This window comes from Anarrhichthys ocellatus, unplaced genomic scaffold (assembly GCF_004355925.1).
Source record: "Anarrhichthys ocellatus isolate YVR2014 unplaced genomic scaffold, GSC_Weel_1.0 scaffold3, whole genome shotgun sequence".
In the NCBI taxonomy this organism is placed as follows: Eukaryota; Metazoa; Chordata; class Actinopteri; order Perciformes; family Anarhichadidae; genus Anarrhichthys; species Anarrhichthys ocellatus.
Genome location: NW_022280033.1, coordinates 13,877,775 through 13,893,511, shown reverse-complemented (window position 1 = coordinate 13,893,511; position 15,737 = coordinate 13,877,775). Strand labels below are relative to the sequence as shown.

The 15,737-nt window shown below is 44.9% G+C and overlaps 1 protein-coding gene across 1 annotated transcript in view; it reads left to right on the top strand.

The window, feature by feature from the left end:
- The window catches only part of macrod2 (mono-ADP ribosylhydrolase 2), a 379,266-nt gene that overhangs the window by 112,143 nt on the left and 251,386 nt on the right, over window positions 1–15,737 (top strand). The window contains exon 4 of the mRNA XM_031875650.1: window positions 1,527–1,556. Coding sequence (XP_031731510.1) covers window positions 1,527–1,556 — 30 coding nt within the window. The remainder of the gene's footprint in view (window positions 1–1,526; window positions 1,557–15,737) is intronic.

Sequence of the window (15,737 nt, the reverse complement as noted above, 5' to 3'; positions counted from 1 at the left end):
ACACACACACACACACACACACACACACACACACACACACACACACATAATAAAAGCCCTTTGATGGAACAAATTCTGCAGCGGGAGAGCTTTCTTTGTCCCTGTGCCCACTCGTATGTGTGGTGCTCAAATGAGAACAATGCCAAGCCATAATGGTGCCACAGAAAGGTGTGGAAAATGAGTGAACTCCAGAAGTCCCCTTCATACACGTTTAAAAAAAACAAAACAGCCAAAAGACTGTGCGGCTGTCACTTGAGAGCGCTCCCTTATACCACTTGTTCATTATCTGTTGCTTGTGCGCCAAAGTGTTATCCAGAAATAATAAGCTTTTAATGGGGTAGTGTTCACTGCTGATGATAGCCAATGCTGTAGCTGGATCTGAAGATCATTAAAGGCATGTTGCAGCGTACGATTCTTCCAACGCCCGCTGGATGAACTACACTTCAAACGCACAGGCTACCTACTTTCAGTAACACCCAAATTAACAGATGTACTGTAAGTCCCCTCTAATCTTTCTCCTCTCATGTGCAACGGATGTCTCAAACTGACAGATTTTAATGATGCAATCTCCAGGAATATAGCTGACGTTACCTTCTCTTGAACCAACTCAATGTTGTAGATTCGCTTTGACAACCCAGGGCTAAGCAATGCTATGAGTGTTCGTAAACTAAACTGTCTTAAAGCTGACAACAGAATACCAGTGAGCGAAGCTTCACTCTCTAGGACCACAAGTCTTTCACTCAAGAGCTGCTCTCAGCTTATGTCCAACGATTTGCGTGAAGTTCCTATAAAGAAAAAAGCCCGACAAAGCCACGGTGAAATCTGGAAAAACGGTCTCAAACTTCAGGCCGCCGTTAATTGCTTTTAATGAACCACGTCGTTTTATTGAGCATCGCCTCTGTCATGTTTCCAACCAAGAAATCTGCCAAGTAGAGTATATTGGAATCAGCTGCGGACTGAGTCGCACGTTTGTTGCCAAATTCAGTATTCAAAGAAAAAACAGTGGCACACACGCAGTGATCACTTCTCTCTGTTGGAGATGGGGTAAACACATTATTGGATGAGATTCGTGTTACCTTTGGGTGTCTGTTGTTGGAAGCAACTGTAAAAATGATAAATCTTGTATTGCCAGGTACAGCTATTCAAACGTGTGATTACAGGTTTAAGTGAGAAAGTGCTACAAAAAAATAATATATGTATCATAATCATTCAAGGCTCCTTCAGGCTCCTCTTGACACCTTATACCTACCAGTGCTGTGACAATCTACTGACGGTTTCATGAATCATTCTGTTGCGTTGTCAATCTCAGGAAAGCTGTCAGTACCTCTGTTCATTAGATAAGTGCATGATGACACATTCGGTAATTAAACAAGAGTTTCAGATCACAAAGTTGTATATTTGAAAAAGCACACAGGTGCAGTTAAACAATCCAAAATTTCATGTCTAAATGTTGCTGACTCGATAGAATGATCCATATTTGCTTACTCTCTGAAGTGTACTGAGCCATTTCTTTTCTCTCTTTTCAGCAAACTCCAGTCTTCTGGGAGGAGGGGGAGGTGAGTGAACACCTTTTTCTTTTTCTTTTCATCATCTCATTGCTGGTTCCCAAGGCATTAAAGCAATTAAAGTTGCACTCATCAGATTGCATATGGCACATCTGTATTCTTCTGCGGGTTTGTCGCCTACTTAAGTGTCTATTTGGCTTCAAGTGTCCGTGTTAAATGTGGCCGATGTGAGGCCGAAACATTAGAGCGCAGTGCAGTCTCGCTCTGTGCCACACTGAGAGACGGTCATTACTTCGGCGGCCTGCCGGAGAGCGTTATCATCAAAGCAACGGAGGAAGTATGAGGCAGCCGACCGTGGTGTGGGAATAATGGGGTGGGAAACTCCAGTGGGATACGACCGCCCAATCCAACTGTTCTTCTTTCCTCAAATTTGACTTTTACAGTGACATGATTGAAATAATCATTCTTCACCACAGAGGAGGTTGGGCTAAAATGCACCCAGCTACACGTGGAATGTTAATTTTTGATGATATGCTGGAATAGTGTGACAATGAAATAAGGTCACTGCTTCCGCTCTGTTTATCCATTTGTGTTGGGCGTCACTTTGAATCTGTCACCGTGCCCTGACCAGCTGCACAACCAGGACGTTAGACATTATTGCGTTTCATGTAATCTATCTAATGTGTCGGAGGTCAGAATGACTATTTTAGGAGTTTATCTTGGCTTTCTTTTATGCAACTGATAACACAAATAAGACTTTCACTCATTTTTGTACTCTTGGGCCAGATGTTCCATGTTTTTCTACAGTGCCTGTGCATTCGTCCTGTATTTTCAGATTTTTGTAATCATGGAACTCAAAAACATATTAAGATATGGTTGACATTCACATGTCTTACATGTTCCTCCAAATAACATAGGCCTACTACAGAAATTGGTTCAATAAAAAACAGCTCATAGGACAAAATTATGCACTTCTTTCAGTTTTTTGTGCTCTGAACACCTGGCAGGAAATATGAGTCATCAGAAGCGACCAATTACGGAGCATAGGTAACTGGTCAGGGTGCATGGCATCCATCAGAGTGTACACGGAGCCTGTTGAAATCGTCTTCCCCTCTACTCGTGCAGCCTGGAGTGGCCCTCTTCTCGTCTTAAGATTGCACACTTTCCAGCCGTCGTTGCGTAGCATTGCGGGCTCCCAATCTGTATCAGCGACATGAGAGGCCCTCAGCGCACAGCCATCGGAAAAAAGATTCTGTGATTGAGATCAGAGGTCACCAGCTTCGCGTCTCCATAACTAAACCAATCCCTGTAAAGCAGGTATACTGTCCTCCTGATTGGTGTCTGTGTCTGCGGCAGTCGAATTTCAGTATTCATTTGCCACGCACAGAGAAACATAAGAGGCAATTTTCTCGGCTATTATGTTTTCATTATTGTTATTTGCTGGCAAATCACCTTTTCACAGTTCTGGGAATCTTAGAGCACGCAGCCTGGTTGATTGATCCAGGTCATTCTTCAACTAGTAATGGGTGTCAGGGTGTTACAGATTGGCCCGCTTCAACACAGCAGCAGCAAAATTAAGTCGATTTTGGCGCCGTCAACATTGGAACGTGAGATCTTACGTGTCGTTTGATGTCATACTTTGTGAGAAAACATGTCGGTTGATTGTGACCTGCAGCTGTGCTTATTAACTCCAGAGGAATTCTAATTGTAGCTAGTGCCATTTTTTTTTGAGAGCAAAGCCTCCTTTCATTCTTAATTGACTTCCAGCGATGCTATTCCTGCCAAGTTACTGGCACAAGATACAAGGTCAATTCACTGCAAAATGCTAAGGCTCACTATTTAATAATGACCACGACACGTCTGTGTTACTTCATTATTTGTGCATTCTCTTGCAGCTTGTGGTTGTTATTTCGGCCACCCCAAAGAAAGAGAGGAGGCGATTATAACCAGCGACAGATCACCATTATCCATCTATCGAGCTGAAAATGTTACTTTTCCTCCCAAAACAAAGCTCTACGCTTTTTGTCTTTTATCTGCAAAGTGGGTCTTTATCTTCCAGTGTCTTTATCACTAGACGGTGGCTGCTAAACCTGCAAGAGTGTTCTCTCTGTTCCCGCCCTCTCTGGCCCTCCCTCTTCCCCTATCTGTGGTTTGGCATGTGAAGACCTCCTGCCTTGGTGGCGGTGAGGATAGATGTGAAGAGGAGATGTGCTCTCATATAGGGCCCGCCTTATCTACCAGCTGTCTTCTCAGGTCTCTGCAGAGGGGCAGCTTCACAACAGGATCATCCATCATGTCGGCCTCACACACCTGAGCCATGTTTAGTGCTGGAGGTGGGCTCTCTCGCCAGTATGTGAAAACTGGACAAAGTCTTTACTTTATGGAAGAAAAGTTAGTTTACCGCCAACCATACTCTTTTTTTTTTTGTTGTGGTAATAGTGTTGTTGGCTTGCAGTGTGAAAAGGGTGGAAATAAGTGAAAAGATTTGTCCGGTACCCAAAAACAGATAATTATATTCCTCGCATTAGTAAAGGAGACAGAAAAAGTCTAGAGAATATTCTGGTGCCCCGATGCTCCATTAAATCCTTAGAAATCACTGATGGGAATTCTCTCTGGGTTGTATGTCTGCAGTATTATGTACACAATGGGGTTAACCAAAATAGCACTGTTATCTACGGTAGACATGTTGGTCTCTCTGGGATTCCATACGTACATAGAGGGAAATAACAATGATCTCTGATAATAGCATGCTAAATGAGGCCTCTGTGAATAGATGCTAATTATGAATGGTAGCACGTTGCTCGTGTGATGTGTGTCACAGCATGGCTGGATGCTGGCACAGTCCCAAGAGAGTAGACCTAATGTAAACATGTTGTCTATCTCAACCCCCCCCTCTCCATTTGTCACCTTCTCACGCCGCCATTGACACACGCACACTGAGCCATGTAATGATACCGTGAAGCCCCGTGTAGCCAGAGAGAGGCAGCTCCAATTGCCTCTGATGTCTCCATCCAGCAGGGGGAATGGGCTGATTAGCATTCCAACCAGAACCATTGCCCATTTAGCACTAGGCTTTAACTAGACCACCCAAACAAATCCTTCTTCTCAGGTTGGGCCTTCTCGTTGTGCTCCAGTCAAAGCAGCGGGACACGTGCACGGTTGTTCAGTTTGTCCTGACTCGGGCTAATTTGGCCACAGGCTGCTAACGCTTTGCTGAACTCACCAGCCTTTGTCATTGCTTGCATAACAAGGGCGGCTGAAGTGCCGTGTGCCCCCCAGCTCCCCTCCCTCATAAGTGTCCTAAACTGTGGCGTGAGTCATAGCAAGTACCCGACACATTCAAATGTATGAGATTAATTATGCTCGCTGTGATTGTGTCTGGCCACGGCGGTGCTCATACGGGTCTTTCATCCTCCTCTGCAACTAAAGACGGCATCGGACGCAGACTCGCAAACGGCACGACGAGGCGATGCTAAGTGGCTCTGCTGAGAAAGTGATGTGTGTACAAAGGCCTGTGAATTACTAACGGCATTAACAGAAGGAGTATAATGTCTCTGAGTGAAATGTGAGAACGCCTGCTTTTAGTCCATTTTTCTGACCACAGAAGCACAACATCAATAGTATGACTTCCTACAATCAGCATTGCAAATTCAGCAGGACAATAACCGCAGTACTGGCTCCTCCAAAAGCGTGCTCCAGCATGCTTTAAAGAAAAAAAGAAAATGTATCCAGTTTTAGACATGTTTGGATAATCCTTTATCAAGATTCCTAAGTGCTTCAGCGTGCTTATCTCTTATCTGCATTCGTTATGCAAAGAGCTCTGTTTTCTTTTCCTGTCACCTCCAGGTGAACCATTATCCTCTGTCTGGGTCCTGCCCCAGGCTTGTTTATTGAGCAGATTGGAAGGGACAGGGCCATGGTGTTCTGTGCAGGGGGAGGGGCACAGGTCGAGATATAGGATGGTGTTGTGTGATGGCCTTATGTCCCCGTCACAACCATATCAGCTCACTGGAAGCCCCGGACCGCCCCTCTATGATTAATCATTTAAAGATGACATATTATTCTCATAACTCAGAGATTGCACACTATGCCTGACTGATGGTCCTTAGTTCACAGATGGTAGTACCATCCATTAGCATAACTTATGACAGAGATACGGTATTTCCCCGTGAAGTAGCCTAAATAATGTAAAATGATAAATCGAATGCAGAGATTCCTCAGTCAGCGTGGTCCCCGTGGGATTCACTTACCTCCTCATATTTAGCGGGCAGTTAGTTCCACCCTGATCTAGGTCCACCTTGTATTTGTGCTGTAATGCTCCATGTGCTTTTTAAAGTGCGTTAGAGACAGCCCTGATATAAATGTGCGTCCTTCCTCCTCTGCGGGATTGGTCCTGCTGTTAGGAACTGTTCATGAGGTAAACTCACAGCATGAAGACGTTTGTATTCTCTTTCTCTTAAGTATGTAGTTCATCTAGCTCTCATTTCTGTAGGACAGGGTTTTGCATTTGTCCTCTTCATGCTTTTCTTTTTTTTCCAGTGCCATCCAAATATGGGAGTGCCCTCATGCATCGGCTTGAGCCACTGACATTTAAATAATAATAATAATGCCTTTTATTAAATTGTAACCCAGTATACCGACTGTATAAAATGCCAGAAAAACTATTATCTATTTACTATCTATTTATTGTTTGTAAGTTTATTCTATGTTTTATTATATCTATGTAGCAGTTGGTGAGCTACATATTACTATATATACAGTTATGTCAAGTGCACTGACATCTCAGTGGAAACATCCATCATTATATTGAAAAATGATCATGATGTAGGAGATGTACCGTGCCCCCATGCTGTCAGATAATTTCGCCCAATTATTACAGCTATGACATCATTTAGAGGGCATTCCACTAACACTACCAGGACAAGGTCACCGTGTGGGCTGCAGTCTGCTGTACCCACATAGTAATGAAAATTGCATTTCAGCACGATGGCTCTCTCTAATGCCATCTCGGTCTCCCTCCCGCCACCGAACCCAGACCACGAACCCCTCCCCTCCTCCCCCTCCTCCTCGTCCAATCAGCAATGATGGATGGACTAATTGATGCAGAATGATTGGGCCATTCATTTGAGCCTACAACAGCGGCTTCCATATTTAGGATTAGCATTGCGTTATAATGGGAAGGGAAGAGGAAATGGTCAGGGAGTCAAGGAAAACTAGAGGGAAAGAGGGACAGCGTGATGAAGAGTGTAAAAAGTCACGGAGCCATTACGAGCGATGGTAACCGGACTGGCCAGCTGTGTAATGTTAAGCTTACGAGACATAAAGCGTTCCTAGGCATTTATGGAGAGGTGTGTGTTGGCGAATAAGAGGCGAGAGGGGCATATAGCTGCCACGTGTCCCTCTCTCAGCCTATGAATCATTCATCTCTGTCTCCACGTATGAATCAAGCTGCCGGCCGTCGCCCGCGGCGGCCATGTCATTACCTCGTTGACGGCATCACTTGATCTCTGGCACTGCGGTGCGGGTGAGGAAAAGAGCCTAACTTTAAACGGCACCCATCAGCATATCAAACTGTACGGCGCTTTCTGTGTCTAGCTGTGCCGTGGCAAGCTTTGTCGATCCAACCAGGACCATTCAGCGCTGCACAGCACCGCACCGCTCAAAGAGACGTCTCTCCTCTGACACTTCTCTGTTCGCTGTTAAAGTAAACTGCGGTGATCTCAATCCGGCTTGGTATCGTTGCAATGTGGGTGGTACGTGCAAGTGAACGATGTTCGGCCTCCCTCCATGTTACCAGCGTCGAAAAATGACAAATTCCTGCAAACCACTCGAGAGAGGTTATATCTTTATTATTGTATTTTAGCTTGTTGTTGTTCCTCATGTGCAAAACAGATTATAATTTGAATGCATTTGTGATGATGGATATTCCCAGTGTGTTTGATTTTTGAAAATTGATTACAAGGTCTTTGTTTACAGGAAGAATGTACATTTTCTATTCTTGTGCCTTAAAGAGTATTAAACAATGCAGTGTTTGGCCCGCTTAGCTTATAGTCCATTTAAAACAAATTGAGAGTCTGAGGGGAATGTCGGGTTTTATCTTTGTGATTGAGAATTGCACCAGAGATTCTCAGTACCCTGCCTTCCTATTTTCAATATGATTTCCACACTGGCACAGAGTCCCTCTGCCTTCTGCCACTGAGGGGTCATTTGAGGTTGACTTCACTCCTCCAGAATCTCTCCTATCGTTCATTGAACCAAAGGACTGAGAAAGTTTGGGGCGTTATCAGTTTGAAATGCTAGTTCTGCCAGCTGCAGCTCTAAACCTCGAGGCAGTAGCCAAGCCTCGAGGCAGCAGAGGCTAGGGAGTCTCGTTTTGAGATGAAGCACATTGAAATGGCCATTACACATTTGTATAAGCAATTCACATTGTTTTGAAAAACATGTTATGTAAGTTTTTGCACGCATTTTCCTTAGTTAAGAATAAATCCATGCAATATTGTTGTTAGGCCCTCCGCTCCCCTCAGGGTTGCTGCTGTAAACATATTGCAGTTGCTGGATTTCCTTTGTGTTTGACCTCGGCAGCCTCTCTCGCTCTCAGAGGAAAAGAAGCTGGCCTTTGACTTCAGTCCCACACCATATTGTACCACTTATTGTATGTATATTTCCACGTAATTCGCATGCTTTTGTACATCAAAGACTATGCACCCCCAGTTTAAGGAGCCACCTTATTCTGTGTTCCCTCATTGTGCATAAAGTGAGAATACCACCACAGGGTTCAAGAAGGGGGCAAGAAATGTGTCAATTTAGTTCTCTTCCACACTGCATCACACATGACCCCCCCCGCACACCAAACCCTCCTCTCTGTGCACCACCATTTCTGGGTCAGTTGTTGAGATTTTAGACAACTCAAAGCATTACCAACCTCAATGTCAGAGCGCATTTGTGTCCTGCTCGCGCTTTGTTGTGGCTGTTTTGGGGTTAGATCCTGCTCTCAGCCTGCCAATGTTCTTTTGCATGCGTGTGTCTGTGTGTATTGCATTTATGTGTCTGCCTGACTGGATGTTTGCATGCCTGTGGTGCGTGTGTGGACGTGACTGTGCACACATTTTCTTGCGTGTTGGCATGTGCGTGTGTGCTTGTGCTTGAGTGTGATTCTTATTCTGGGACAACTGGATGCTGAGCTGTCTTGTCAGTTGACTCAGTGGTCAGTTTTGGTCCGGTGGCCCCCAGCGATGCAGGATGGATGGATGGGATCTGACAGAAGGGGACAGTTCTTCGCAGGGCACTACCCCATCCCAAAGTCTCACCAATCACGGCAAGGCTACTACAAGGACATCACAAGAGGCTCAGAGAGCTTAGCCACATGCTCACGGATGATTCAGAGACGGCTGACATGACAATATACCAGTCATATGAAACCCTGTTATTTTCCAAAACGTTAGCTCCGATTGCTCGCTGGAGAAATTCTTGCAAAGTATATATTAGGAAGACAGGACTCTTCCAATAACAGACAGGTGGGACAAAAGGTGGACCGCAATTGAGAAATACACATTTCAACATTTAACAATCGTTTTTTTTTCATGTACAGCCTGAACTGAGTACAGGGGCACCGTGAAATATGAAAGAGCTTAGTATCACAGAGTTTATGGTTGTAGTTCAATATCAAAACTAATATTTGTTTTGTAGAAATGAATTCCTTAACATGTGGGTTCCTTCCATGCCATCTACTCTCTGTATTCAACAGTGGTGAAGGTAATTGAGGACCCAGTGGAGATCAATTAAGGAAATTAGTAGAGCCATTAAAACGATAAACAGCCCCCAGCCCAGGCAGAATAACCATGTCTTAACAGCCCTTTAGTTTGGTCAAACTAATAGTTTGACTGTTAATTTAATGTGCACACTGTATGCACGACATATAGACACAAGTTTGCTGGAGTTGATTAGTGGACCTTTTAGTGTCCAGCTGCAGTTTTTAATGTACGAGACCAGAAAACAATGTGAGGTCGCTACACTGACTACTGACACCAAATAGGTGTGTTAGCACATGATTTGTTTCATCCCGGCGGTTACTAAATGACTCCATTTTGAGTGTTACATGTACAATGTGCCATTCAGATATGTTAACTATAGCTGGCTAATGGACCTTTACTTAGTGCCTGCCTCATACAGCAGAGGGACACGCTGCACGCTGAGGGCTTGAACAGTAAATGCCATAATTCCACTAACCACTGCGCATCACAAAAGCAACACAGAGCGCTGATTGCTCTCAAGTACCTAATGTTTGCAGTAGCGTCGGGGTGGTGTTTAGATCTGAGGCTTGGAAGCGTAACATTCACGTGAGCATCTCTAAAGAGCTGGTTGGTAGCTGACTAGTGGCACTTTCTTTGCAGAGACTGACCTGCTACGGTGGCCTTTTGCCAACTAGTAACAAACTGTCAAGCGTTGTGCATCTCTCACGGGGCAGCCTAGTTAGCTCTGTCTGACAGGCCACTCTCCTACAAGTGAGGTTTCTGCCCAGGGAAGGCAGAGCGAGCTCCAGAGGAAAGCTGTCATCTTTTTGTCAGACCACAGGGAAGAGGAGGAGTTTGTCTCTCTGTCTCTCTCTCTCTCTCACCCACTATTTATCTTTCTCTCCATGTCAGCCTGTTCCCCTGGTGAAGAGCTTCACTTTCCCACTGCCAGTGTTATGCTGCTCTCAGCCTGGCTGTGCAGAATATACAGGCGGGTGTCAGAGGATGAAACGCCGAGTGTCCCCTAGGTGCCGGGCTCGTCGTCGCGTTAACCCCCTCACTGTTGCCTCCTGAGGGCCACAGCAGCCATCCCAGTATGCGAGCTGAGAGTGACACCGAGAGAGCCAGCTGGACTGAAGCGAAAGCCGCTCCATGTGTCCTTCCTTAGGGAGAGAGGAGCATTTATACCACAGGGATGATGCCCACCACTCCACCTAATCCTCTTTTCTCCGACACTTCATTATCACCCTCACACTGCCGACACAGTATGTGTGTGCAGACAGATCTCTGAGGGTAGCCACAGAAGCTTGTGTAAAGGTGGAGAGAGAGAGAGAAAGAGAGAGAGAGAGAGACAGGCAGACAGGAAGGAGTATTAAGGAAGAGGGGGGGGTGAGGAAAAATGAGGGAAGTGGGATGAAGAATGAGGGATACGCAGAGTGAAAAGTGCTGTGGAGGTGGAGAACAGATGTCAGACGTAGTGGGCGGTAGTGAGAGGAAAACAGTTCTCATTTTGCTTTGCATAATCGTGTGTTTTCACCACAGAAGCAATTAGCAGGCAAAACGGCGAAGCATTCAGGAGGGAACCGCTCGTCTCTCCATCAAACACCACACTTTACGTGTAAAAATGTATATTTGACTAGCTTAGTTAAATAATGAGCTTGTCGCGTAGGGTGGTAAATAGTGTCAAAACATTACTCCTAAACATGCCATCTTTGTGTAGAATTCTGTGTATTTGAGAGGTTTCAAAAAGAAATTGAGCTTTCGGTATGCACAAACTAATTAATATCGGTATATGCATTTCTTTCTGTGTCGGGCATGTGCAGAGGTGCGCAGAAGATTAATTTCTGAGTGGGAGAGTGCAGCAAAGCTATTTGAGCCCACTGAAACATGTTGGCTCTCTACTGTGAGACTCACATTAGCACATGCCATCCTTGATGGAGGAGCATACTTAGCAGTAATAATGGGCATTATAGGGGGTGGTATCAAGACGTTATTTTCAGAAAGCTCTAATTAAGCTTTTCGCTGTGGCTTCGGCGCAGCGCTGACTGTCCAGAGTCATCAGGAAACGCTTTCCTAAGCCTCAGATAAACGCGCCGCTTGCCAATCAGTTTGTTCTGGGCCTCCCATGTGCAGGAAAAATAAACAAGTTCATCAAACAGTGTGGGACGGAGCTCCTCTCCACTGACTCTAGTCCTGGCCCTGATGAAACAGCAATCAGCTCAGTACCATAGGGAGCCATTGTGTTTACAGTCGGTGGGTGGATGGACTGCTGCTCACTGGGGGAGATAAGACCTTTGAGACCAGCTGGGACATTCCCACCACCGACCAGCGCCACCTGTGTAATTGCAAACAAGACCCTGTCGCTTCCCCTCCACCTCCACGGCCGATCAACACCACACTGACACATTCCCAAGCCTCGTCAGGCATCAGAGTACCGGGGGCCGCTCAAATAAAATAGATAGCTTACATGTGGCAGTGTGACTATGTTGGTGGTAGAGGTAGGACGAGGCACACACAGCTGTCTGATTGTATCTAAAGTGTGTGTGTTTGACCACCCCCCAAAAGGGTCAAGACATGGGAGATTGTCAATTATTTGAAATGTTGTATTCGCTTCTTCAAATTCCTCTAGCAATGCCCCAAAGATTAGGCCCACATGCCATTTTGACACAGTGTCCTGCGCGCTACATGAAAAAGAGAGCCTGAAGGAAATGCTACAGGATACAGTGTGCATGTCAGCCTCAGCTGACAGACCCTGGAACGTGTCTCTCCCCCTCGGTGGGCAGCGCAGAAAACCTCACCAAGCGTGACAAACAGAATGCCAAAACATGGATTGGGCCAAATGAGCTGTGAATGCAAACAAAGTAGCGCATTTGTTCCGTGGCGTTTTGGGGTGGACATGTGTCCCCTCAGCATGTTAAATACTGTACACAGTCTTACAGACAGGCAGACGGTATATACTAAGGAGAGATAAAAGAGAAGTCAGACAGACAGACAATCTGATGAGCAAAACAAGGCGGTTATGACGATGCCAGCCCAAGGATGTGTAAGGTAAGCTGTGTAGTGCTTTGAAAGCGTTTGTGTGGGTATACTATTTGTCTGGAGCCCACCTGAGATTTCTCATGCCTTATGCTAAACTTTTGAAGCGTGAGCTCTGCCAGTGGAATGGTTGTTCGGTTTCATCGTCCCCCGCCGAGAATGTATTTAGGTCTGTTTTTAACTTCATTTTAACTCATGAGTGTCCAGCATATCTTTGGATGTCTGTGTTTCTTTGTGCTCTCCGTGTTGTTCCAGGACCAGGCTGGATGCCCACACTGCCTCTGCAATCCTGACTCTGGCGCAGCTGTTCAATGTTTTATTTACTGAGCCTTGATGAGATAAGAGCCGAGTGTTTTTGGAATATCTGTCTGAGGACATCAGCATGTCTCTCTCTCTCTCTCTCTCTCTCTCTCTCTCTCTCTCTCTCTCTCTGTATGTGTATGCTTCTTTTAAGTGCTGATTGGTCATTTGGCATCCGTCCCCTAACACCTAAATGGACTGTTAGAGAAACTCAGGAAGGTCATAAACATCAGCAGCCGATGGCAGGGCTGGTCTGAAAGGAGAAAAAAAAAATCCTAATAATCCCAACTCTCTAGAATCGTTCCGCTGGGCTATTCTACAAATGGATTTCCAAAATTTTAAGTGCGTTGCTGTTTAGCTAGCTTCACATTTTGTAGGGCTGGACTGCTGTGTGTGTGTGTGTGTGTGTGTGTGTGTGTGTGTGTGTGTGTGTGTGTGTGTGTGTGTGTGTTGCATTGTTTTACTCCCTCACTTTCACCATGTGAGAATGAGGCAGACCAGTTAAGGAATCAAAAGGGCCAAACTGCATGGAAAATGAATCTGTGCTGGTTGGCTTGTTAATTCTCCATCGTGCCTCCTGAGGTGAATCACTCTCGATGCGGATGCTGCCTTTGATCATTCACAAAGCATGTCGCAGCAAGGTCTGCGCTGGCACCCAACAGATGGTCATTAAATCATGCGTTTTATTTTACTGCCGCTTTTACATTCCTGCAAGATCTCTGTGCTTTTATTGCTGCCATTTAGGAACGGCTACCATGCTGATTAGAAACATGCAGAGGCTTTTTGTGAGTATGCCAACAGACGTTCTGTACAAACGATGTACATACTAACATTGCATAATTCTAACTCGATGGTCTTTCCCCTTTTGCAAGCTTTCTGTTACTCTCAGAGCATGCAGAGGCGTAGGTGTTAGAGAGGATTAGCCTGTGAAGTTGTATTGATCACCGGAGGTGCTCCAAGTACTTTAGTACGAGTTCATTTTTTTCCTTCAGCATGGGTAGAAATGTGTTTAAGGTGTATGCTAAATTAAGTAGTGAGCAGTGTAGTGTGGTCCCCTCTGAGGAGTGCCCCAGTTCCTTTTCCATCGAACCCGACAGAACCCAGTTCATCATCTGGGCAATAATGGCAGATTTCTCACCTCCAGTCAACTGTGCTCCTAAAGCTTGTTAATCTTAGTGTCAGTCAGCATCATGGAGACACAAATGCCTAATTACCTTTGCATGACTGGCCACTGAGCAGAGTAGGAAATCCACCTTAATGATATATCTGGTAGGCATTTAAATCACTGACCTCTGCCGGCTGCCTCAGTAAGAAACAAATGATCAAATGTCCTCACGTCGATTATGGTTCGGGTCTTTAGGCATGGAAGTGGAGAGCTGGAGAGTATGACTAGGACATTTATAGGAGATAATGGAAAAAATGTTGCTACAGAAGGTGTTAAAATTCCTGTACTATCAGCAAACTGAGCCAGTGGGTTTGAAGATGTTATAGGATCAAACTTCCAATGGGTTTCTCCAACATAGCTGCTTATCTCAGCATATATCCATGACTTGTTTTCATCTGTTCCTGAAGTTGACGGCAAAGCAGCACTCGGACATCTATTCACTTTTTTTGGGGGGGGGGGGGGGCCTTTGCGCGGCCTGTTTGTATCCACAGTTTATAACCATCTGTTTACATTCTTCTCATCTGAAGGCAGATATATGCATGCCTCCCTCCTTTAACCAGTGCCAGTGTGAATATGCATACATTTGCATCAAATGTAAATCTTTATTGCAGTTCAAACTGCTGCAAATGAAATATTCCGAGGCAGACACCCACACAAACTCCTACCTCAAATCGTTTTGTTGGTATTTTGTAGCGAGTGCTGAGCTGCAACATATACCCTTTGCTGCTCCTTTCATATTAACAGGCCAGATGAGGGACAAAGGCTGTGTATTATATTGGCATGGGGGCCAAAGTTCCTGACATGGCAATTTGCTGTCTTTTCTTTTGGGTGAGTGGTGACAATAGGCTGCTGTAGGCTCCATCGGGTCCCCGTGTACTGCAGTGTGAAAGCAGCTTGGCTTTTTGCCCCTAGGGTCGGTGCTCGGATCTCAAACACCACGACTGATGAGCACTAATCTGGCCTCCTCGGCAAACACAAGCCTTTCTCTGTAACCTTCAAGCCGTGAAACACAATTTACAGAGGTGGCGGGGGGGGGGGGGGGGGGGGGGGGGGGGGGGGGGGGTCGAAGGGACCGCGGTGTCAACAAGCGTGCGGGGGAAGGGTCTCGCTGTGTACACAACACACAGTCGGCGCATTTACATGCACTATCGCAATCTGATGATTCCCTGCTTTCAATGGTAACCTCATTTAAAAAGAAAAAATGTCAACGTCAATGACAAATTGGATATACCATGAATAGATTATTGCTGCAGAAACTTGCTTATTTGGCCATAAATTCATGATAGGGGGCACGCTGTGGTGTTGGAAAGTTACTTTGCTGACACATGTATATATATATAGTGTCCTGTTTTCAACAATTATCAGTAATTTGCTGATATGGAGACTAAAATAGAATTGTACCAGAGGATAGAGTGTAGCAGGCAAACATGTACAATCTCATGCAGTCCAATACAACAGCCCTGCGCCGAATCACAATTTGCAAATCTAATCTTATTTTCTTTGTCCAGTTGTTTTAAACCGTCATGAAGATGTTGCTAGTATCTCATTATCTAATATCTTGTGTTGGCACTGTATTTGTATTGTACAGTACAATACATTGTATTGTAAGACATTTCTAATATTTTCTCCCTCCACATATGCAAATGAGGGTGGACCTAGCTTAGCCGTCAAATGCACTTCCACACAGCCCCGTTGCACCATATCTTTCACAAATGCTGTATTTATTGCACGTCTTTTTTTGTAAAAATAATGTTCACATATGCATTGTGAATGTAATTTGTGTCATAAATAATGCATACAGATCAGAACGAGATGGACCAAATCGTGTCACTTTAATCACGAGTAAGTAATGCTTCTAAAAACTGTGCACATGTCTGTAATGTTAATTAGATTAAAAGATATGCGCTTCATAAACATGTTTCATTTAAATGCAACTATTACGTGTGAAGCACTAATTAAAGATACAAAATCATCATGTTCCAGGTTTAACAACTGTGGCGC